Here is a 23,071-nt window from a genome sequence, read left to right as displayed (position 1 = left end):
TTCTAAAGCTATAAACAGAAAGTTGTCCTGGAATGAGACAACTAGTTTGAATAAATTGAGTGCAACTATATTTCTCTCTAAGCTTGTTTGCGAAATGTTACCAAGTTTGGTGTTGCTTGCCAAGATTGAATACCTGGATGGAGATGAGAGAAAAAGCTGCCAAACGTTGGGAGAATTGTTACCCATAATTAAACATATGGGGGAACTAGATGATTGGCATCAACTTTCAAAAATTGACGTCATACCTGCAGATGGTCGAATGAGTCTTCAGACGGTGCTGAGAACGGTGGGTAACAGCATTGATGTGCGGTTGAAAACGCAGGTTGTGTCAGCTATCCGGCTCCTGGCACATTGGAAAGACGTTGTGAATAAAGTCAGCTTTATTCTGAAACAGATGCCATCTACAACTTTGTTCGAGTTACAAAAAGATTGGCTTGAAGGAAAGTCTGAACAGGATTTGAGTTCTAAAGTGTTTATTGACTCTATTCAGGTCAATGAATACATGAACTTATCGGTTTTCATTCCTTGCATCCTTAACGTGAATTCGGTGAGTTTAATCACCAGTGGAGAGATGCCAGCTGAGATACGTTATGTTAGATTGGATGGACAAAGAGACATAATTGAAAATCTTGTGAGTGCTACATATACAGGTAGTTTGGTGAACGATAAAGTAGACGCCAGAGTTTTGACCTGGGAAATGCAGATGCGCTGCAAACGTCTCCGTCCGACTCTAGCCAAGCAGGTATTGTTAAGTGATCCAGATACTACTTTAGAGAATGTAGTAAAGGAACTTAGATTGGAGTTGGATGGAAAAGTTCTTACAAGTTTGTTGACAACCAATCTTGAGTGGAAGTTTAATCCTGAACACAAAGTAAATGAGTGGTTTGAGGGTGATTTCAAGTTGGTTACTCGGTTTGGGGGTCCTGTTTGTGTTCAGCAGGATCAGCCTTTGGATCCGAACATTCCTGTTTGTCTGGACCTTGAATTGTCAGGTCAGCAATGGCGTGTTGATGAACAAGCGATGGAGGAAATGAGGATGGAGCACACGCCTGGAATATTGATGATGCTTGATAAATTTGGGGAGGAGGTTAGTCGTAAGCATCAAAAGATTTTGGATAATCAGGAGGAGGCTGATAACGTTGCAACCTCGATTTCAGTTGCGGTTAATAGCGGATTTGCAAGATGTTTACATATGCTTGGTGATACTGAGGCAAGGATGCCTCAAGACGGCTTGTGTGATGAGACCGCAAAACTTGGAGTGAATGATGTTGAAGCTACCATGCCTATGGACATTGAAGAATCTGGCAAGAAAAGCAGAGCGTCTGGAAAAAGAAAGTAATAATTATAGTTTACTGTGTATTAATTCATATTTATTTTATTTTATGTATTAAATATTTGTTGAGGCAGTAGTAGTCTCGAAAAGGTTTAAAATTAATGCTTTATAATGCCATGTTTTAAATCTGATGGTTATATGTTAATCAGTGTTTTTTATATCATGCATTTATAATATATGTTAATCAATGCATTCCAATGTTTGTATGTTAATCAATGCATTATATGTTAATCAATGCATTTTTAATGATTATATGTAATCAATGTTTTTTTTTATAAAAAATATTAAAAAGAAAAAAAAAACACATAAAGAAAAAAGGAATATAAAAAAAAAAAACACAAAAGAGTTCTAAGGAACCAAAATAATAAAAAAAATGATTATGAAGTGCTTAAAGATCTGGAAATAAAATAAAAAAAATAAAAAAAAAATATATGGCAGGTGTCATACCAGATCAATTATTATCTATTTTAATAAGCATTCAATGCTACTTATAATATATATATGATAATTAACATGTAACAAACATATTGTTATATTCAATCTGAAATATTACAGTTTCGAAATCCATGTGCATGTTAAAGCCAGGGAGAAATGTGATGTATAGTCCCTTTCTTCCTGATTTGAGAGCAATGTATGTATTTTGTAAATTAGCTTTTAGTTCTTGTGTCAACCGTTTCGGAGCAAGTCATTGCTCTGCAACTCGGCACGAACATAAAAGTGAATACTTGCTATTATAATTAATATTATTATTGTATGTTTAACTTGTCTTGAATTAATACACTTTATTAGAATATTTAGCTGTTTATTCTTACTATTGCTACACGTCAATCCCTTAAATGTCCATTAAAACCGCGAGAACGGCAAAAATCGTTAAAAATCACGCAAACGGCGGCAAATAACGGCGAAACGGTTCGCTAGAGGCAAATGATGCATAAGTCAAGAAAGATCCGCCTTGATAAGTTTGAAAATATTGCAGAGATGACTTTGGGCTCTAAAATGACTCCTTCCCCCTCTAACGGGGGAAAATTTGAAATTAACAAGAACGAAATTGTTCAAACCATGCAATGTAAAATGCTCAATTACTAAAAAACGGACAAGAGGCCCCAGGTTGTAAAAACTGTTTTATACACAATACATGTTGTATATTAATATTATTATTGCAAAACCCGGGGCCTCCTCTCCGTTTTTGGGTAAAATGGAGAAAATTAGTTTTTGGGGTTAAAAATCTTAATATTTTTGGTGAAATTTTCTCACAAAATGTCAATTTACACCACCAAAAAAATATTTTCTTTAATTAGACATTGGTACAGGTATCTGAAAAGTACCTCAATAAATTTTTTTTTTCATAACATGAACATAAATGTATTTTTTGTTGCCTTGAAAAAATTGTGTAAAAAAATCTGGAAAATCATCAAAACTGAAAAGAAATTTTTCACTACCTTTTTTAAAAATGGCATAAACCCGCCAAAAATTAATATTTTTTAAAAATTTCTTTTCTAGCTGTCTACTTACAGCCATTATTAGGTCCTAGGATAGATAAAAGTCGATTTTAGATTTTTTGGATGTCCCGATTTTTTTCAAAAGATCCCACTGTGCAATGATAAGTCTTTATTATTTAATGTTTTTTCCTTAATATACCTAATTCCTATAGTTTTTCATGCTTTATTTAGTAACAAATTAAAGTTATAGGTTACTTTGTCCCTTGTCTCAAAGAAACCCCTTCTGAATTCTGTAATGCAAAAAGTCAAGTAAAATTCCAACCTAACAACACGCAAGAGCCTTGAGCATAGCAGATTCGCAGCAATAAACTATTTATGATGTCAATAAGAACTTAAATATACTATCATAAATATGTTAAATAAAAGCCAAGTTTACTACTATATTTGTAAATGATTTATTGTTGGTGTTGAAAAGAAAAGCAATATGTTGGTGACATATTATTCTTTTCATAAAATAGGAAGATGTTTATGACAACCAGACTAGAACTTTGTCTATTTGTACATTTCAAAAATTTCATCAGGGGTTATATTCTCCACAAGGTTCATTTTTCCCCTGCTTCTAAAAATACTTCCCTACCCTCCCCTCTATTTAAATTTAAATTTCCCATCATTCTAAGGGATTTTTGTTTCTATAGATGAGAGGACAAGAAACTATTTGCTGATTTTTATAAATATTAACCATATCTAAGTTGTTTTTGGTCTGATTTTGAAAAATTTTCTGGATAATACTATTAGCTGATGTTTTCTGTAATTTTTTTTTATTATCACAGTATTATCACAGTATTATTACAGTATTATTTTTTTACTGTATGTTCCAGAGATCTTAAGGGATAAGACAATGGACGCTAAATTTATATCATTAGTTGAAAAGTTTGGATACTGCTAGTTTGAGCCAACCAATCGATATATTAGCAAAGTATCTGAAGTTTTAAGCCAAAAAATGAGACAATCTGTATATAAAACTTAAATTAATTTAAAGTCAAATGCCCCCTCAGCCCCTCCCCATGGAACGTAAACACTGATTCGTGATTATAATGTTAGACATCTAGCAATGGTTATTGTTTAGCTTAGTACAACTTTTATATGTATAATATCTAAGTAAAGTTTAAATGTAGCCTTCTTACAAAAATTCTTGAGGCTGTGCTTTATAACACTGCCATGTGTAGTAAAGCTTATTATACAAAATGTACAAAAGGATCATCGTAGAGATCTCATAGTCAAGATATTTAGGCAACTTGGGCGAAACAACTTTAAAGATTAACGTGAAAAGAATAGGGTATTTCAATGAACTATAAAGAATGTTCTTTATTTTCTATTCTAATATGAATTACTACCCGAGAGTAAAATTAAGTTATCTATAATTTTAAATAACAAATATTAACGCCTGGCATGCTATCTATATTAATCTGAGATTATGAAAGTTGTTGCCTTGTCTGTAATCTAATTACCTGGCTATCCATTTCATCCATGTATATTTATTATTGATTTCAAATAAATTTCCAACCGACTATCTATCTATATGTTATATCTATCTCAGATTCCAAGTAAATTTGTTACCTTGTCTGTAATGCTGACAAATTTCCAGTAATATTTGTCAGTTTGGTCAGAGAACAGAATCTCATCCTGATTTTTATTTTAATGGTTTTATTGTAAAAATATTTCTTTCTGAGAATATCTAAAAAAGATAAATAAAAAGATTTAAGGCATCAATTTTTGCTTCAAAATTTCCAGAAATAAAATTAATCCTATCTTTAGATGTTCAGTAGGATATACAAGTTGGAAGGAATTTCAATGTTAGGGGGAGGTTTGAAATCTGCATCAAATTTTAAGGATTTTTTTTTATAAAATTCGTTTTTTGTATAATTCTTTATCTAAAAGCGGAAATACAATTTAAGTTAATTAATTTTGACATCTGTGATAGTTGGATTGAAAACTATCTGCGCTCTGATTGGAGAACCATAAGTGTCGTACATCATTCACCCAATTAGAGCGCAGGTAGTTTCTAATCCACCTATCCTATTGGTCAAAATTAATTAACTTAAATTGTATTTCCTCTTTTAGATAAAGAATTATACAAAAACGAATTTTATAAAAAATCATTAAAATTTGATGCAGATTTCAAATCTCCCCCTAACATTAAAATTCCTTCCAACTTATATAATATATATCCTAATGTTCAGTTCATAAATCAAGCTTAAAATACTAGCAGCTGTGGTCCTAGCATTTAGGGTATCTGCATTCGAAGAGGTAGGGAAGGGAAAAAAAGCCTAAAACTATTCTGAGTCCCAATGTGCAGCTTCAGTAAAATTGAGAACTCAATCGGTTCGGTAATTATGGAAATCTTAGGATACAGACAAATAAAAACCTTTATACTTTAAATAATAGGATAACCATTTGACCTACATTAGTAAAATATTTTTATTGTAGCTTTACCAAACCAAATGAATAAACAAATAACATAAAGACAATTTCTATTGTTTCAATTTTCTGTAAGTATTAAAGTTCTATCGTTTTGTTTTACTTAAACCAATGGACCGACATAGAGAATAGTCTATAAATTATGATAAATCTAAGCATCGTGAGATATAGACCTACTAAGCACCATGGATACATGGAGAGGTAAATATGTAGAAGATAAATAAATTTTGTCTTAATCCGTATCCAGTGTCTTCAATCAGGCAAAAAAATGTTGTTGATAACTTGATATATTTAGGGAGGGATGATAGTTTTAGAGATAACCAAATGACGCATCTAATTCTTGACAGTAAGTTTCCACAAAAATTTGAAACATTCGAAGAGTCAAACATATTTCGGAAAAAATAAAATTATTTTGAGTTATCATAATTTGGCTTCTTATTTTCTGTTTCTATATTTAATGCGTCCTACTCTTTAATTGACATATCTCTAAATCCTGGGTGCAAGCCCATGTTAAACTGGTCTCCAGGTGATTTATGGTATTGACAAACAGAAAGCTATACCTACTCAAGTTGGGAAAATCGCCATAATAAAAACTCAAGCAAAAGGTAAATAAATAGACTGAGATTATATTTTTCTTATTAGAAGCGAAGCTTTCATAAAGAATTATCCTACTTTAAGACTTTGTTATTATTAAATCCAATTAAAATATAAATTCCTGAAAATTGAGTGTAAATGGGGGCCCCTTGCTGATTCTCTTACCGTTCACTCTGATAATGACAGCCAAGCAATAAATTTACCAACTTTTTTAGAAGCGCAGCTACTATATATTTAGGGTCTGCTTAACGAGGTTACAGTTACTTTTTGTTAATAAAAGAAACTTTTTTTAAAAATATCTGACGTACAGCCAGGCCAGTGTTTTGTCCGCTACCAGTCTGTAAAGTTCAAAGATTAAAAAAATGTTCGTTTCTAGCAATATTTTACCCTAAAATTTCCCCTTTAAAAAGGTGTTTCTAGATTGATCGCATTTAAATTCTTTATTGCTTGCTTTCCTGATGCCATTAGAGCTGTTATCTTTGATAGTCCATTTTCCTTGTTTATATTGAAATTCTGCTTGTTCGCGTGATATGTTAATATCCTTCAAAATCAAAATATTTAGGTATTATTACTATTTTTTTCAAGCACTACCTAATCGCAAAACCCATGGAAATTGCAGACCAATAGATACTGTGGCTTGTAGATACTTAATTTTCACAAAAAAATCTTTGGCTATAGTCGCTTTCGTGACAACGCCTCGTAAGGGGCATTTCGTCATATTTTCACAGTAGATATTCTCATATTTCTGGCCCCCGCGGGGGGCCTAACCTAACCTAAAAGAACCTTTCAAAAGCTACTGCGAAAATACGAGGAAACGCCCCTTAAGAGGCGTTGTCGCCAAAGGGACTATACCCAAATCTTTTTTTCCATTGGATTGACATACATTTTTACACTTCCCCCTTATACCTTTTTTGCCCCAAAAAAGTTAATAAGGAATCTTATCCAATATGTAAAACTACGGCATAAAGAGTCATAGTACACGACTTTGATTGTGTAAAAAACTAATATAACAAATCATAATTTGAATATTTAAATATTTGTGCTTTTAATAAGGGATAAAATACTTTTTACTCTTATATAAATATTTTGTTCCTTAATAGTGACATTGGCTTCAAAAGATCTTCCCATCTTGAAAACTTCAGAGGTTATCTCTATCAATGTGTGACTGAAATAAAATTTATTAGAATACATTCTGTTCATATAAGTATTATACGGCATATACGTTGGTTGGTTGGTTAGAGTATAGACTTGAAGAGCGCGCAATCGTCCCATTTATCCAGAAATAAGGTATAGCCATAGCCAGCAAGCGAAATAAATCTAAAATAATTTTTGGGGGGTATGTGGAAAGGTCGTCAATTCTACTATGTGTTGCACCCAAACGACAGCTGAGAAAACGTATAGGCTTCGTGTTTTTTTTTCCGAATTAATTTCGTTGTTGATATAAGCTGCTATTGATCTCTGACTTTCAATAACTGTGCAGATATCTGTTCTAGTTTTTATTGTTTTTGTACCTACTAATGTTAGCTTGCTAATGACGCATTTCTTAATGCAAAAAAAGACTTTTCTTAATAGGTGTATTTTTAGTTACTTTTAAGACATAAGCTTTCTAGAAATTTAAAAAAGGTGTAATAAGAGTTAAAGTAATTTTAAATCAATGTAGGTAATATCTAAGAATCTTAAAATCAAATACCTTGGATCCATTTTTGTACCCAAGCCAATGAGCTTGGCAGGCAAGAATTCATTTGTGATTTCATTATCTACATTCTGGACACAAAATATAATCTAGCTTAATACAAAGTCAAATGTAAAATGTAAAATGTGGTGACTCGTGCCACGACATACCAGCAATTTTATTTTGGGTGCTACTCTCTTAGTTTTAGAGATAATTGGGTAAAATCTTTTTGGTTGTGTCACTAATTACCCCAAGTTTTGGTATCTTTCAATAAAACGGCGGCTGTACCGCCGCTTCCACCTTCAATCGCCGTTTTCCGCCGCCTAAAAACAACATGGTCTCAAATGATTCCAAATTGCCTAATTCGTCGAGAAATGCCAAAAAATTGTTTTGACAGCGGCGGAAAATGGCGGTGAACAGCGGGAGCGGCGGTTCCGCCGCTGTTTTTTAAAAAAAAAGATACCAAAACTTGGGGCAATTAGTGACACAACCAATAAGATTTTACCCAATTATCTTTAAAACTAAGGGAGTAGCGCCCAAAATAAAATTGTTGGTATGTCGTGGCACGAGTCTCCACATTTTACCCCCTTTCTGCAACCTATACGTTTATTTTCATTGTTAATTTAAACAAAAGAAAATTGCACTATGAAAAAAAGACAATATTTGTTGCTTTCCATCGCTTGTTTTTGAGATTCATTGAAAATAAGGAGGCCATTTCCTTATGGCTACCCGTTGAGGGGCCTATAGCAGCGATACCCTAAGGTAAAATACAAGAAAACCATCTTCTTCTCCTTCTTTTTATCTTACTAGCGGCTACGCCCCTAGAGGCCTCTAGTGGCACTTTAAATGTTTTTGTTTGTTAAAGTTAATTTTTTTTGTACGATACCACCTTATTTGACGTTGAAGTCTCCCTTAAATTTTGAAAAATTTCAATTTTTTTCTCATTTCTCTTGGGAGGGTGGTGGTACCCTCCCCCAAAATAGTTATAAACCTTCCCGGGACTTATGAGAAGCTACCCTGTTAAGGAGAACCCGATCGGTTCAGCGGTTAGCGAGATCCTTCGGTACACACAGACAGACAAACATCCTGTTACTTTAGTACCTATAAGGATTTACAATATTTTTTTTTTTTTGGGGGGGGGGGATTGGTTTTCTGAGCTCGACTAGGTAATTTCAATGATACCGCCAAAATTTCAAATGTACCCCCATAGATTAAAATAATTGCTAGATTTTTTGCCTTAATGTTATCATCATCAACATGGTCTACTAGTTGAGTATCCGCCTGATATGGATCTTCAGAGGTACTATCACAGGTTTTATCAGGTACATTGTTTAATATGCTTGTATTCTTTGACAGGTCAAATCCTACTCTTGGTCTAGTTTTTGGTTTATTTTCTTCATTTCCTAATATTTTTGCTATACGTTAAGTGATTTCTATATTTTTAAGACTTCTGTATTAATACTAGGGATGACAATCCGTCCAATTTTTAGACCGGATTCGGATTCTTACAATAATCCGTCCAAAAAAAGACGGATTCCCGCGGATTCCGGATTCTAGCAATATTATAAAAGGCTTTTTTTAAATCAAAAAATTTAAGTGCTACATATGTCCTAAAAATTAATGTACTTGGTGTTCTCTATAATTCACTTCCAAGAATCGACCCAAATTTTAAGATAGGTATTATATATAATGATGATAATCTTTGCCTTCAAAAAGACGGAGTTGAAAGAAAAACTCAAGACGCTAATTTTATCCTACCAATTAAGAATCCGAAGCCGCTATTAAACAACGGATTCCGGATTCGGATTCCAAAATTGGCTAAAAATTGGGCGGATTCAGGATTCGGATTGCCAACCCTAATTAATACTAAAATATTACAGTAAAGTTGCCCCTAAAAATGCATTTAGAAGAAGTATCTTTTAACAATACAATAACATGAAATGGACATTTAAACTAACGTTGCATCATACTTATATGTATTTTAATTGCGGATTTTTTGTACTTTTACAGTAAATTTCTTGACAGCCATAGACTTGTATGTAATATCATATAATGCCATTTTTATTAAAACCAATATGTTTTAGAAATTACTTGAATTCACAAGAAACCACATTATAACAAGCTTTGAACCTGCGGATTTACCAAGAAATTCTGGCAGATTTTCTTTCGTCCCCACCAAGTTTCCACCTTCCTCCATGATATTCTCTTGCTCAGACAGTTTCATTTCCTGTGTCATGTCCTAACCATTTCTTTGCATATCACATTCTACAGTTAGGTAAACAAATTGAGCTTGTAGATAGAGAGACGTTAGTTTCGTGAAACGTGGTTTAACATGTTTTACTTAGAAGGGTTCCTCAAATATATTGTTTGAAATGTTAGAACATTGCTAGTTTGAACCAACCAATCAGGATTTAATAGCTTGAGTACCCAAAGTTTTTATGCGGACGATTGAGAAGGCATGTTTGAACTTTGGGTACAGTGTACAATACAATTATGGATGTGAAGGGATGAGATACTTTGTAGCTTAACTACTCAAAATATATACCTCATAAACTTTGGGATGTAACAATTTTCACACATTGTCTCATCCAGAAGACATAGAATAGCGCATTATGAAAAATTTCACTTAATAAATAAGATGGAATGCATGTATTACACGAGTAAATGTGAAGTAATAAATAAAATTAGAAATTACTTTTCATTTTATAAACGGTATATGACTCTATTCTGTTTTATCCTTTTATAGTTAGATTTATGTCTGTTCATTGATATCTCACGATACACTAATCCCTTGGATTTCTCAATTTTAAGATAGCCTCATGGTCCAGGGTTGGTTTTAGGCTTCATTTCAATTTAATTCTTGTTACAATTTAAACCCATTTTTTACAACATACCTCCCCGTCCGAATACCTAGTTTATCTGAATTGTCTAAGGATAATCTGTTTCAAAAGCAAGACATAATCGGTTTCTAATCATTGCCTATAATAAGTATTTATTTTTCTTTTCATTGAAGTTAAAATAAATATAATAGTTATTTCCTTCATATAGGCACGGGCTAAAAAAAACTGGTTTTAATCTTATGATTGTACATTTTTATATTCGTAGAAAGCTGGATATAATACGAGGCTAAACATAGTTTTTTCGTATGGATGAGAACCGGTTCCTATCCACCGAATTCGAATGAATACGAGAAAAGAAATTAAACACTATTTTACAATCCCCATTTATTTACCTAACTCTTACATACCCATCAACATTATTACATACATTTTCACATAGTCTGAAATTAAAAGTTTTATCAGGGAAAAAGTATTAATTAATATTTACCACAACAAAACACCAAATTCACACACCCTAAAAATACCTTTTTTTTTCCAATGAAAATAAATAGAAAATTTTAATGTTGAATGAAAAAAGGAGAAATAAAGGAGGTGGATTGAAGAAAAATATCTACTCCAGAATTGTTTGCACGAATCATAGTTCTTTGTCTTAAGGTTAAAAATCCTCTTTCAAATACTAGGTTTAACATCTTACCTAATTAAACATAAAATTAGTATTATAAAAATGTACTATGTTCTGTTCTTTTCAATATCATTTCTTCTTCAGAATACTTAATCTTTTAAATGAGTATTAAGTAAAATATTATCTAAATGAACTAACATTATTTCAAAAATTTTTTTATTAATATTGATAGGAATGTAGAAACAATCATAATTACATTGGGATTTTTTACACATACAACATTTATAAAAATTTCTGATAAAACTGAAGAAAAAAATAAAACCCCATACTCCCTTAGTGTTAAATAAAAAAATGGAAATGGTGCAAGGTAAAGATACTTTTATTCAATAAAAATGACTGGGATTAAAAATGTTATTGTAAACACTAATGAATAAATAAAACTTATTTTAAATAAAATCATAAATTATACATATATATAAATAAAAGCTTGTGTTTCATATTCATTCAGCTGCAACTAGTTCAATGACACAGACTACAACAGGAATTATTAGGACAATTCTGTTTTTAATAGTTCATAAACACCATAATAAATATATCACAAGAAAGCACACACATTTATGTTAAATAATAATGACAGCAAAGGGCATGGCATCGAAAAAACCGGTTTTAACTCCACCTTATCAGCCAATGGAAAAGAAAAACAATCATCAAAATACTTTTGTATATGTATTATTAGAATTACATGTATCATAATGAAATATTGGAAGTTATACAGTTTTCTTCAAATGCAATATGCCTGCAGTGCCTTAATAATACTAATAATTAGTTTATGCCATTTTAAAATGCTAACATTAACAATTCCCATTTATCCTATATAATATAATGCTATAATTGTAGAATCAATCAAATAAAGAACTTTTTTATGACTTAACAATAGGACTGGACATTAATGATAAATACACATTTAGGAAAATAAAAACTTAAAGGGAGTATGCATGAACTTAAGCTTGTGATATGAGCCCTATAAAGTGTGATATTAAGCATTATTAGTGAAAGAACTGGAACTCGACATTTCATTCTATTTCGTCAAATATCTAAACTTTTTATCTTATATTTTTTTCTTGTAAAGTAAACTGTTGTAGCACTTTATTTGACTATTTTTAAGAGAAACAGGGGTGATAATTTCATACAAAAAGATCTTGACAACATGCTAGACGGTAGTGAGATCACTTGCTCTTGTTCGTGCACAGTACCCTTTGGCATCTCCAAAACATTGATTTTAAAGCTCAGAAAGCTTAAATACATTTCTTAAATGAGGAACTTATTGTTATTTACCCTTCATGGGTGTTCTGTTCATAATGGATCATGATTTTAAAAAATTAAATAGGATATGTAATTTTTTAGAATACTATATTTAAATAAGTTTCCGGCAATTTAATGTGTGATAAACTCTTAATAAAATTATAATAATAATATATTATTTGTATATAAAAATGTTGAACATAGAGACACAGCACATGTGTCAGATAATTTTGATATTTAACAAGTTATACATTAAATATTTAAAATCAAGCCGGAAATATGAAAGATGGTATTTTTACACAGGGATCAAAAGAGATAAGACAATGGCCGATAAATTGAAGTACATCCCAAATGATAATACACAACTTTACACTTTCTGAAGATTATAATTATGGTAAAAACGGTTGCACACTCAACTTGATATATAAACCAATCAAAATCCAATATAAGTCCCCAAAGTTGTTAAGCCAACAAATAAGAAAACGTTATTATAAAACTTTGGACACTAGTGTAATAAACAGCCCATTGTCCCCTTTCATCGTATTTCCGACTAGACCTAATATTTATATATATTATTGACTCATGATATTAATAATTGTATTTCTTGTGTATTAAAAACCTGAAAGTGCTATTTACAAGGAAAAAACAAACTGTAAATGACTATTGTTAAGTACTAAAATATATTTTTTAGCTGAGACTTTTTTTATATTTTACCAAATTTAGGTATTCAAACAAACTAATTTTGAAAGGTATAAAAATGTTAAATACCTAAGCCTTTTCAATACATAACACATATTATATCAAAATGTATTTTGGGTTAGTAAATCTTCTATAACTAACTTTGGCAAATAATATTTTTAATTGAATAACCGCTGTTAAAATCAAAATATCAATAAATATAATTTTTTTGTTGCTTACAAGTTATTCTTATTTACTTAATTCACAACAAAAAAACACCAGAAAAAGGAACATTTTGTTTTTAAAAAGGAACAATAAACTATCTTCAAGTTGATTTAAACTGAAGCTTCAAAGTAAAATTATCTAAAATAACCCCTTATCATAACTTAATGCATCAGTGTAAAAAAACTTTTAAACCCAAACTTCTTAAAATAGATAGATATGATAAAAAATTCACTATATGTAAATGTTCTGTTTAGCTGAGCTACTGAGAGCACCTCTTGATGGAATAGAGTAGCAAAGTGTCTCTTACTGTTAATATCTTGGACCTTGGGGTTGCCCTTGGTTCTGAAAAACAATAATATTAGTTTAATAGATAAAAATATCAAAATACTTATTATTAGTGCAGTTTGAAATTATGTCAAGGTATAAAATCAAAATAGCTATTCCAAATAAAAACTTATAATCGTGTAATTTAACTAGCAGTTTTAGTTTTTAAAAGAAAAAGTAAAATATGTTTTATGATGTTTTTTTTTATATTCTATTCTAGGGATGGTGTTTCTCGAGAAGGGTGGTCTACCCTCCCCCAGAATTGTTAAAACCCTCCCCAAGACCTATGAGCTGCTTCGGTCAAGCCGATAGCGTGATAATTCTGTACAAACAGACATCCTGTTACTATTATATAAGGATTGGAATTGAGAATTGTACAAATAACTTTAAAATAAAATAAAAAAAACTGTAAATTAATAATAATAGTATGTACCTAACTGACCTGTCCAGAAAAGTTATTTCTAACAGTTGCGGCTGCGGCTTGTGCGGCAGCGTTGCGGACAGTTTCATTGCTGAACACTGAGGTCGTGAACTCCTGTTGGGCCTTGGCAACACTAGCTCCGGTTGACCGGTACATGCCGTGGATCTAGAAATGTATTTTAAAATGAATATTCGAATAACAACATTTAAAAGATCAGATATTGGAGGTACATCAAGCTTATAACATTTATGATAAAATATTATAAGAGGGTTTTAATACCTTAAAAAATTTAATAGCTATAATAGTTCTTGTTAGTATGACAGGTATCATATAGGGGTATGTCTTGGCCTGTAAACAGGCGCAAATCATTGCCATGCAAAGTCAGGGTCTCCAGACAAAGGCTGGGCAATCATAGGGTTGGTTGTTGATTGATTGCATTTTACTCGATATCCTAACGGATGATGCATGTCTGTTGCATGTTACTTGATATCCTAACGGATGATGCCATAGGGTTCTCTATATGATATCTGAAATGGAAGAAACGTCCCGCCCAAAAGAGGTCATTGCAGGAATGTATAAATTGCATAGGATTCCTTGCTAAATGGGGGGGGGGGGGGGTGGAAAATATGTGGAAAGGGGAAATAAAGAGTACTGACAACATTTTCCCCCCTCATTGGGGGAAAAATATTAAGTTTATTGAGTATTTCTATACAGATAAGGTTAGGTTAAGATATGAAATATACATATATATGATATATTAATAATAATAAGCCCTCCGCAAGGGTTAGGCCTTTAAAAACCTATTAGATGGTTTAAAATATGTTAGGTTAGGTTTCCACTCAGACGTTTGTCATTACAGCGTTTGTCCTAGGGGCAAAAAACTAGATGAGGATCTTGTGCAGAATATAGACACCAGGGTTATTGACTAGCATTTACTTACCCTGGTTAACATGTAGAAATCAGCAAGGGCACACAAGACAAATCCAATGGCAATGATGAGACAGACGAATCCAACAAAATAGTCACCACCACTTGATTCTGTGGCCTAGATAAAAAAAAGTTACATATAGGACAATCTATAAACAAAGTAAAACTGTATGCAGCTCAAGATCTCGGTAACCGCTGAACTGATTGACCTATACTCTCACCAAATTAGACTAATTTGAATTATTTGAAAAAAACATATCTAAAATCTCGAACTCAAAGGAATGTATCCTTATAATAAAGTAACTGGGTGTCTATGTGTTTGTCCCGGGAAGGTTTATAACTATTTTGGGGGAGGGTACCACGTCCACCACCCTACCCAGAGAAATCGACAAAAAAATAGCTATTAGCGATTAGCTAAAAACATATATAACAACATTTATCGGGGAAAAAAATATTTTTGGTAATTAGCTGATTTTAAAATAGATTGAAAGAAACAATGATACGTGTCCCTAGCGGCCTCTAGGGGCGTAGCCGCTAGTATTAACTAAAGCGCCATTGTATACCTGGAATGTTGTAATTGTCTTGATAAGACCAGCACCACCAGAGCTGTCAATACCCAGGGCCATGATACAAGAGAAAATAAACTGACAGAAGAAGATGAAGAAGAACACCATAAAGTTGAATGAGGAATCGGATCTGAAGGCCTGAAATTTAAACAAAAGTTAATTTCTTATTGGTCAAAAAATGGCTATGTAGGTAATCCTTATATATAAAATTAACAGCATCTGTGTCTGTTTGAGTGTCTGTAACGAACGATCTTGCTAACTGCTAAGCATATATGGAATATGGATCTTCTTTACAATATAGCTTATCATAGGTCCTCGGAAGGTTTATAACTATTTGGGGGCAAGGTACCACACCACCCTCCCAAGAAAAATCGCCCGTAATAAAGATTACCCCCCAACCTAAAAAAAACAACTAAAATCAAGAATGAGGGGTTGTCGACTCTCTACAGACCATTCGAGGAAAAGTCCTAAAGTTTTTACTAGAACCTGTACTACAATGTTTACCTTGTAAGCAGGCCTAAACCAGCAGAGGTATGATAAAGGAACAAACAGAACTGCGTACACTATGGACAGACCAAAAGTGGAACCTTTAGCATCGTTTCCTACAAAATTATGATAATTAAGAGTTTCCTTCTTGTTCTATTAAAAAATACTAAAAGGGGTGTACAGTACAATTACATTTTACATAATTAGGTATGCTCATAGATATATTTAACTAGGTATATTAAGTAGGTACTAAGATTTTTTTGTCTGAAGCTTAAGATTTTAATAACTACTACACTGATTAAGTTCTCCTTTATAAGAAAGCTTCACATAGGTCCCGGGATAGTTGAATACAAATTCCTCTAGATGCTAGGTGTGCAACCGCTAGTTTATTGAAATAGGAATGGAATTTGCTTTTTTATATCTGTCGCCGTTTTCTCAACACTATCAAGCAAAATCCCAGTGTTGCAACTCATTTGTTTTGCTAAAAATGAAGTTTTAAATATAAAAAGAAAAATCTTACCACTGAAAATAAGAAGAGTTCCACCCAAAACGTTGGTTATCATAATAATTGCATGAACTGAAAAATAAGGTAAAAATATTTAAATTCAGTGATAAGCACAACACACACACAAAAAAGAGATAGCAAAAATGAACAGATAGAGTTCTACATTTTATGGAAGCTTCACATAGGTTTCAGATTGGTTGTAGGCTATTTTACTGTTAGATTTAAGTAATAGCATAGTTTTATGCTATTTTTTCAATTTGAGAATACACAGCCCCTAGATTTTGTAAGGTAAAATATTTCAAACATACATACAATCAACGAATACATATATTGATTTATCTCTTTTATTTTTCTGATATGAAACTTTCTTAATCCCTAAAATTCAAAGTACAAATAAAACTTACAGAGCCAAAGGTAATACAGTCTTTTGACGGTCTCCTGGAACTCAACAGGGATATCAACATTGATATCTTGGTAGAAACAAGGTTGACACGGCAAGAAACCAGGAATTGGGGGCCAGTTGTTTACTCTGAAAAATATTTATTACACAACAGATGCTAAAAAAGTTTCATCAGTGTTCAATTTTGCTATTAATAATTTTAAAATAATTTCAAACTTTTGTTGACTAGAAAAAGAATTTTTTTAAAGTTAGTAGGTATGTTTTTCAACCTATTTTAAAAAAATACACTATTCTAAGACATGAAGATATATTTCGATTTTAGCAATCATTTTCAATTCATTTTGTCTTGTGTAGAAGTGAATCAAGCAATATTAGCTTGGTCGTTTTAGAAAAAGAAAAAATAGTTAACTATCTTAACCAACGAACCTGGCATTGTAAGCAGAATTTTTTAATTCTTCTTCTCTTCTTGCAAGCTCTGCTGCTTTGCGTTCCAGCTCTTCTTGGCGACGCTACAATTGAAAACAAGGATGAAAATATTATAAATAAGGGAGACAGAGACCAATTGTACAGTTCATTTAGAAACAATATAGAAATCTTAAATTTCATAAACTTTCTGTAATTTTGTAGATAAATTTTACAAAGCGTCTGAGCTGAAGAATAAAAATTGCAGTAATTTTTTTCTAAACGTTACGAAAAAGATGACGGAAACAGGGACTTTTAAGTAGCTACACTACATAAAAAAATATAAAACATACATTTTGTTACTACCTACCAACTTGCTTACCTGTAAATCCTTTGAACAGCAGCAAAGCAATTAAAGTTATTAGTCAAGTATTTTCAAACATAAACTTTAATTACAAACTTTACAACAATTTACAACTAAAATAGTTTCTAATACAAGTAATCTAACTCGCAAGAAAAAAAAGAGAAAAGCAAGAATTTGAGAATTTAACGTAAAAGTTTTCTGGCTGACATGGAAAACTTTGTGCATGTGTGTAGAAGTTAATTTGGAATTATCTTTTAATCAAGAGATTTAGTAAGAAATGAATTTAGCACTCTAAATATATATTTTGTCTTAAATGAAGGGAGGAAGGAGACATTGGGCTATTTTTTACGCTAGTCTCCAAAGTTTTATAATTACTTTTTCTTATTCGTTTGCTTACAGCTTTGGGGACTTTAGTTGAATTTTTTGATTGTTGGTTTATTTAGTTGAGTGTCCAAAAGTTTTAACCTTCAAGTGTAATCTACAGAATTGATAACTTTGTCTACATCAATTTATCGGCCTTTGTTAGATCTAGTGATGGCAATCCGTCGAATTTTTGGGCCGGATTCGGATTCCGGATTCCTAAAAGAATCCGTCAAAAAAGTGGCGGATTCCTTGCGGTTTCCGGATTCTTATTTTTGGCGGATTCCAGATTCGGATTCCGGATTCTATCAGTATTTTTAAAGGCTTTTTAAAAAAAAATAAAAAAATTAAGTGATACATATGTCCTAAAAATTAATGTTCTTGGTGTTCTCTATAATTCACTTCCGAGAATCGAACCAGATTTTAAAAAAAAATTATATGTAATGATGATAATCTTTGACTTCAAAAAGCGAGAATTGAAAGAAAAAACTCAAGACGCCAATTTTAGCATACCAATTAAAAATCCGGAATCCGCTATTAAAAAACGGATTCCGGATTGCCAACCCTAGTAGATCCCTGCTTAAATATTTAACAGAAAAGAGTTTTTAGCATAAGTTTATAGAGAATAACTAATAATGGTTGGATTTTTTCAAGGGTCAACGATTTTTGAATTACTGACAAAGGCCACTCTTATCTGGGCATTCTTATAATATATATAAATATTATTAACAAAGCAGCAAAAAGGTCCCTTCAAAAAAGTCTATTATTACTCTTTCAGTAATAGAACCGATTTCCAAATCACGACCATAACATTTCGCGATGAACAAAACAATTTTGTATTAAACACTAAAGGAAAAAAAAATATTTGCCTCAATACCTGAAAGTCTGCGGCTGTAGCGGTCTGTTGGGCTGACATGTTGTAAGGTGGGGGCTGCTGCTGGGGGGCGGCTTGTGCTTCAGGAACTAAAATAAAACTTTAAAAGTTATTTTCATTAGGTAATATATAAAAACTAAACTGCAGGTGTGAACAAAAAAAAATCTTCAGATACTTAGATTGGGAGCAAATATAAAAAAATATTGTTTAATAGCTTTTAAGTATATTAAGTGACTGGTTTGAGATAACTCCATTACTAGTACCTACCGTTTTTGCTTAGACGATAGACGAATTACAAATAAAGAATGCTAACAGAATTCTTACCTGAAGGAGGTAAAACCGCAGGTGTGGTTTGTTGTTGTTTGCCATAGGGGTCATAGTTGTCCATTGTAGGAGCAGGGGTGCTCTTGGCAGCAGCCTGGACTGCTGGATCCTGTTATAAAAATAATCGGAAATTAAAGTCAGCTAGGTATACATTTTTTAGACGAGTTATTCTTCATATTTATTTAAGCATTATTATGTGATATCTCATTTACTATCCCATAAATGTAAAAATTACTGTAAATTTCGTTGAACTTCCCCTTTATTCAAAGTATATTAAGTAATATCTAAAAAATCCAATAAAATACTCACCGCAAAAGGATTTTCGTCAAAAGCTGACATTTTGTCTACCTTAAGATTTCAATAATCAAAAATACGTTTTCTGAAAATAAAAACAACGTTTTAAATCTGATATAAAAAACTACAAATGGATTTTATTTTTAAGAAATGCTGCTCACAGCTAACTAAAATCGTGGAAAACAAAAAAAAGATACTAAAAGGCAACATATAAATAACTTATAAATAAACAAATTGTGTGCTACTTTTAAACTGGACTGTATATTTACTCTTGAATAACATGGATTACTAAAAGATAAGAATTAGAAATACGTAAGAATTCTTAATCAAGTATGAGAAATCATTAATATATTTTAAGTGTCATGGGTTAACAGGGAAAAATTAAAGATAAGGATTATAATGAAATTATGAAGGTGCTCTAATAAAGTTATGAAAGACAGATAATTAATGTAGATATGCTTTAAGTATGGAATTATTATTAATAGTTTTTGATCTTAAACCAGATTTTCATGTTCTCTAATAAAGTGAACCTTGTAGCGGACTAAAATAACGATCTCTCCTACTGGATAAACGAACTGACTAGCAACTAGGTAAATCTCATTACCCAGCCGGCCAAACAGTTCGATAACGGAAAAAGTAAAAATTCAGGAGTAGATAATATATAGTACGTAGCAAGTTGATAAGAGTAACTTAAAACCTTTAATCAACTATCTAAATAAACCAATTTTAAACAATACAGTGTTCTATAAACAAAATCATATTTCATCAGTTGTCAAAAAAAAGGGATGTGAGTCACCATGTACATGCAATGGCATATAATTAACCAACACATTTCAGAGTAAAAAATAGAATAATTTGCTACTTTATTTAAAAAGTATATAACATTGCAAACATAAAAAAACTTAAATTTAGGCTATTTTATGATTAATTAGTGTAAAAAAAAGTAACAAAAACACACATTCACTGCATATCATTCAAAAAAATTTTGTAACAGCTTTTTTTTAAAACCACATACACACACACAGAGCTGTAGGTCAGTGTGTCGTCATCTAGACATGGAAAGGAGAAGGGAAATGAATTTGGGGCAAGAATTTAGGGAAACTTGTAGAATAAAAGGAGAAACAATAATAAAAGATGAATGTTCATCGAAAAAGTGGAAGGTTTATATTAAGGGAAAGAGGAGAGTAGGAGTAAACAAAAGAGAATGAGACAAAAAAGATCCGCGGCAAATGCGCAAAACAAGCTTAACAACTTTTTATAAGATTATTTTATTTTTATTTAGATTATTTCATGTCTTAAATTAAACTTATTGTTAATATGTCAATATTATATCTATTTATATTATCGTTGAATTTCAACTTTTGTTTTATTGCTAAAGAAGTTAAATTAAAAAAATAAAAACCTTTGATAATATTGTTGTTTACTCTGTCCCATGCCATTATTATTGTTTCGATTGATCTCAGAAGCATGCAGCAGAAAGAAAATATGTGAAAAAATGTGACTTTTTGTTAAATATATAATATTCATCAAATATTTATAGACTTCAATCAAAATGGGCAAGGGAAATCGAAAAAATCAGGTATATAAATATTACAATTATTTTATAGAATTAGATTTTTTCATTAGAACTATATTCAAACTTATTAAAAAAATCGAAGATTTAAATAAATTATTAAAATGACAACTTATTTAGATTGTTTTATTTTAGAACAACAAACGTGGTGGAGGAAGCATGTCCCAACGGTGTCATGACAAGAATCAATTACATGAAAATATGGCCCAAATGAGGCTAAAAGAAGAGGTAGGTTTCGTTTGATTAAAATTCAAGTTTTGGGTTATTCTAAATAATAAATAAATGTATTGCATGTTTACTTTTCTATATGACATTGTCTCAAAATCAATGTTTACAGTATATGTCAATGTTTTAAAACCACCTACAATTTGATAAACTAATATATCATTATTACTAATATATCATTATTGAACTATAGTTATGAAGAACATATTATATAAATGAAATACCTATAAAAAATGCTGCACACGATTTCGCGATCATTATTACAAAAATTAGCATCAAACACAAAACATATATTAAGTAGATAATGGATTATAAGCGATTTTATTGGATCTTCCACGTTACATGGATAGTAACGTATGTATTATTTAAAAAACTAAATTTTTACTTTTATTAGGAAGAATCTGAGAACGGAAGTGATACATCGACATCTGGTGAAGAAGAGAGTGATAATGACTACACAGGAATTGATATTAATGTTCCTTTTACAGTTGCCATGTGGGACCTGAACCACTGTGATCCAAAAGTAAGTCTTAAACGAGAAGTTGAATTGTATATAATCAATGCGTTATTAACTACTTGAATTATTATAGTTGTTTATTTAAAAATATATTAGGTAACTCAATTTAAGCTAAATTAAAGATATTTTACTTTTCCGCTAAGAACAAAATTTCCACTACGAAATAAAAGATAAACAGTAAAGACACGAAATTAAAACATATTAATATAAAATAATCATTGATGAAATAAAGTGATTTTATTTAGCGGTGTTCCGGGAGAAAATTAGCCAAGCTAGGCATGATAAAAGAGCTTCGCCTTGGCCAAAGATTTTCTGGACTCTGTTTGTCTCCTGTGGGAGTTAGCTGTGTTGCTCCCTGTGATAAAGAAATAGTTTTAGCCCATGGGGCCTCGGTCATAGATTGTAGTTGGGCAAGAATAGATGAAACTCCTTTTAACAAGTAAGCATTTGTTGTGTACCATTGATTTTCTTTAAAACATTAAATCATTAAAATAATTTATAATTGTAGATGAAATTTATTAAAGGTTTCAGCTATTTTTACTAAAATAACATATGACCAAATACCAATTGACTTTATACTTTCATCATAAACATTCTAGAATTGTCAAAATAACAAGAAACACAAACCTAATAATTTTATAGGTACTTTTATTAATATTGTTTTAGAATGAAGAGTTCACATCCCCGTTTACTGCCATATCTTGTCGCAGCAAATCCTGTCAATTATGGAAAACCTTCTAAACTAAATTGTGTTGAGGCTTTGGCTGCAGCTTTCTATATAACAGGTTATCCTTCATATAGTTGTGTTATTCGCAACGCTTACTATTCGAAAATCTTAACATGAGACAGCATCAAAGATTAACAACTACATAAATTAACCTCATTCTGAGATGCAAGGGGAATGTAATCGCCCTTAAATGGGCGCAACTTATTATATTTACAATAACTACTTAGTATATGTGCATTTAGACAAAGGTCTTGCAGGAAAAGATATGAACAACTATAGTAGCCAAGTAAATGCCATATGGAAAGTGAAACATTAACAATGTCTCTTAACTTTGTTTAACTGCGTTACCTCTCTCTAGATTCCCTGTTGATATTAGTTTTTTTTATTGTTTAGGTTTTCCAGAAATTGCACAGCAGTACCTAAGTAAATTTGGATGGGGACAAACCTTCATTACTATAAATAAAGAATTGTTAGATGCTTATAGCAAATGCAAAGACTCGAGGTATAATACTTTTTTATTATTGATTAATATGAAATATAAAAGTCTCGAATTATGTTCATAATATTTTATAATCTTAATCTTTTAATGTAAAATTGGT

The 23,071-nt window shown here is 31.4% G+C and overlaps 3 protein-coding genes across 8 annotated transcripts in view; 1 reads left to right on the top strand and 2 right to left on the bottom strand.

Annotated features, from left to right (window-relative positions):
* The window catches only part of LOC145306367 (uncharacterized), a 57,696-nt gene extending 46,897 nt beyond the window's left edge, over positions 1 to 10,799 (bottom strand). For 2 of the 3 annotated variants that reach the window (XM_080148461.1, XM_080148474.1), the window contains exons 1-8: positions 10,749 to 10,799; positions 9,647 to 9,781; positions 8,753 to 8,919; positions 7,535 to 7,608; positions 6,940 to 7,009; positions 6,305 to 6,388; positions 5,970 to 6,022; positions 4,390 to 4,459 (exon numbers count right to left, since the gene is read on the bottom strand). In XM_080148461.1, coding sequence (XP_080004587.1) covers positions 4,390 to 4,459; positions 5,970 to 6,022; positions 6,305 to 6,388; positions 6,940 to 7,009; positions 7,535 to 7,608; positions 8,753 to 8,919; positions 9,647 to 9,752 — 624 coding nt within the window. In that variant the 5' untranslated portion in view covers positions 9,753 to 9,781; positions 10,749 to 10,799. The remainder of the gene's footprint in view (positions 1 to 4,389; positions 4,460 to 5,969; positions 6,023 to 6,304; positions 6,389 to 6,939; positions 7,010 to 7,534; positions 7,609 to 8,752; positions 8,920 to 9,646; positions 9,782 to 10,748) is intronic. The other variant, XM_080148469.1, reaches the window with a different exon arrangement.
* The window catches only part of LOC145306503 (18S rRNA aminocarboxypropyltransferase), a 210,210-nt gene that overhangs the window by 186,713 nt on the left and 426 nt on the right, over positions 1 to 23,071 (top strand). Inside the window, exons 2-7 of one of the 2 annotated variants that reach the window (XM_080148648.1) lie at positions 20,973 to 21,009; positions 21,139 to 21,231; positions 21,623 to 21,751; positions 21,991 to 22,184; positions 22,412 to 22,530; positions 22,866 to 22,974. In XM_080148648.1, the coding sequence (XP_080004774.1) occupies positions 20,983 to 21,009; positions 21,139 to 21,231; positions 21,623 to 21,751; positions 21,991 to 22,184; positions 22,412 to 22,530; positions 22,866 to 22,974 (671 nt within the window). In that variant the 5' untranslated portion in view covers positions 20,973 to 20,982. Of the gene's footprint in view, positions 1 to 20,845; positions 21,010 to 21,138; positions 21,232 to 21,622; positions 21,752 to 21,990; positions 22,185 to 22,411; positions 22,531 to 22,865; positions 22,975 to 23,071 lie in introns of those variants that run through there. The other variant, XM_080148642.1, reaches the window with a different exon arrangement.
* On the bottom strand, positions 11,188 to 19,617 carry Scamp (secretory carrier membrane protein). 3 transcript variants are annotated; one of them, XR_013875018.1, is made up of 12 exons: positions 19,446 to 19,617; positions 19,137 to 19,245; positions 18,816 to 18,901; positions 17,239 to 17,321; positions 16,817 to 16,941; positions 16,428 to 16,484; positions 15,926 to 16,023; positions 15,419 to 15,559; positions 14,869 to 14,973; positions 13,950 to 14,093; positions 12,232 to 13,525; positions 11,188 to 11,957 (listed from the first exon to the last, which is right to left on the bottom strand). XR_013875018.1 is itself a non-coding variant. In XM_080148633.1 (11 exons), the coding sequence occupies exons 1-10, from the start codon at positions 19,473 to 19,475 to the stop codon at positions 13,941 to 13,943; spliced, it is 987 nt and encodes a 328-aa protein (XP_080004759.1). In that variant the 5' UTR covers positions 19,476 to 19,617; the 3' UTR covers positions 11,188 to 13,525. The 3 variants fall into 3 exon arrangements, 2 of the variants coding, with proteins under 2 accessions (XP_080004759.1, XP_080004749.1); XM_080148633.1 differs by having other exon boundaries at positions 11,188 to 13,525; positions 13,941 to 14,093; XM_080148623.1 differs by having other exon boundaries at positions 11,188 to 13,525.

Source organism: Acartia tonsa, chromosome 2 (genome assembly GCF_053477335.1).
Source record: "Acartia tonsa isolate MP-2025a chromosome 2, ASM5347733v1, whole genome shotgun sequence".
In the NCBI taxonomy this organism is placed as follows: Eukaryota; Metazoa; Arthropoda; class Copepoda; order Calanoida; family Acartiidae; genus Acartia; species Acartia tonsa.
This window is presented reverse-complemented; position numbering and strand designations above follow the sequence as displayed.

What these genes read in the sequence shown, in the direction of transcription:
- Scamp (XM_080148623.1), bottom strand. Translation starts at nt 19,475, where the DNA reads ATGTCAGCTTTTGACGAAAATCCTTTTGCG. An exon ending in TTGACGAAAATCCTTTTGCG is followed by an intron (nt 19,246 to 19,445) that starts GTGAGTATTTTA and finishes TTTTTATAACAG; the next exon opens with GATCCAGCAGTCCAGGCTGC. An exon ending in TGCGGTTTTACCTCCTTCAG is followed by an intron (nt 18,902 to 19,136) that starts GTAAGAATTCTG and finishes GTTTTATTTTAG; the next exon opens with TTCCTGAAGCACAAGCCGCC.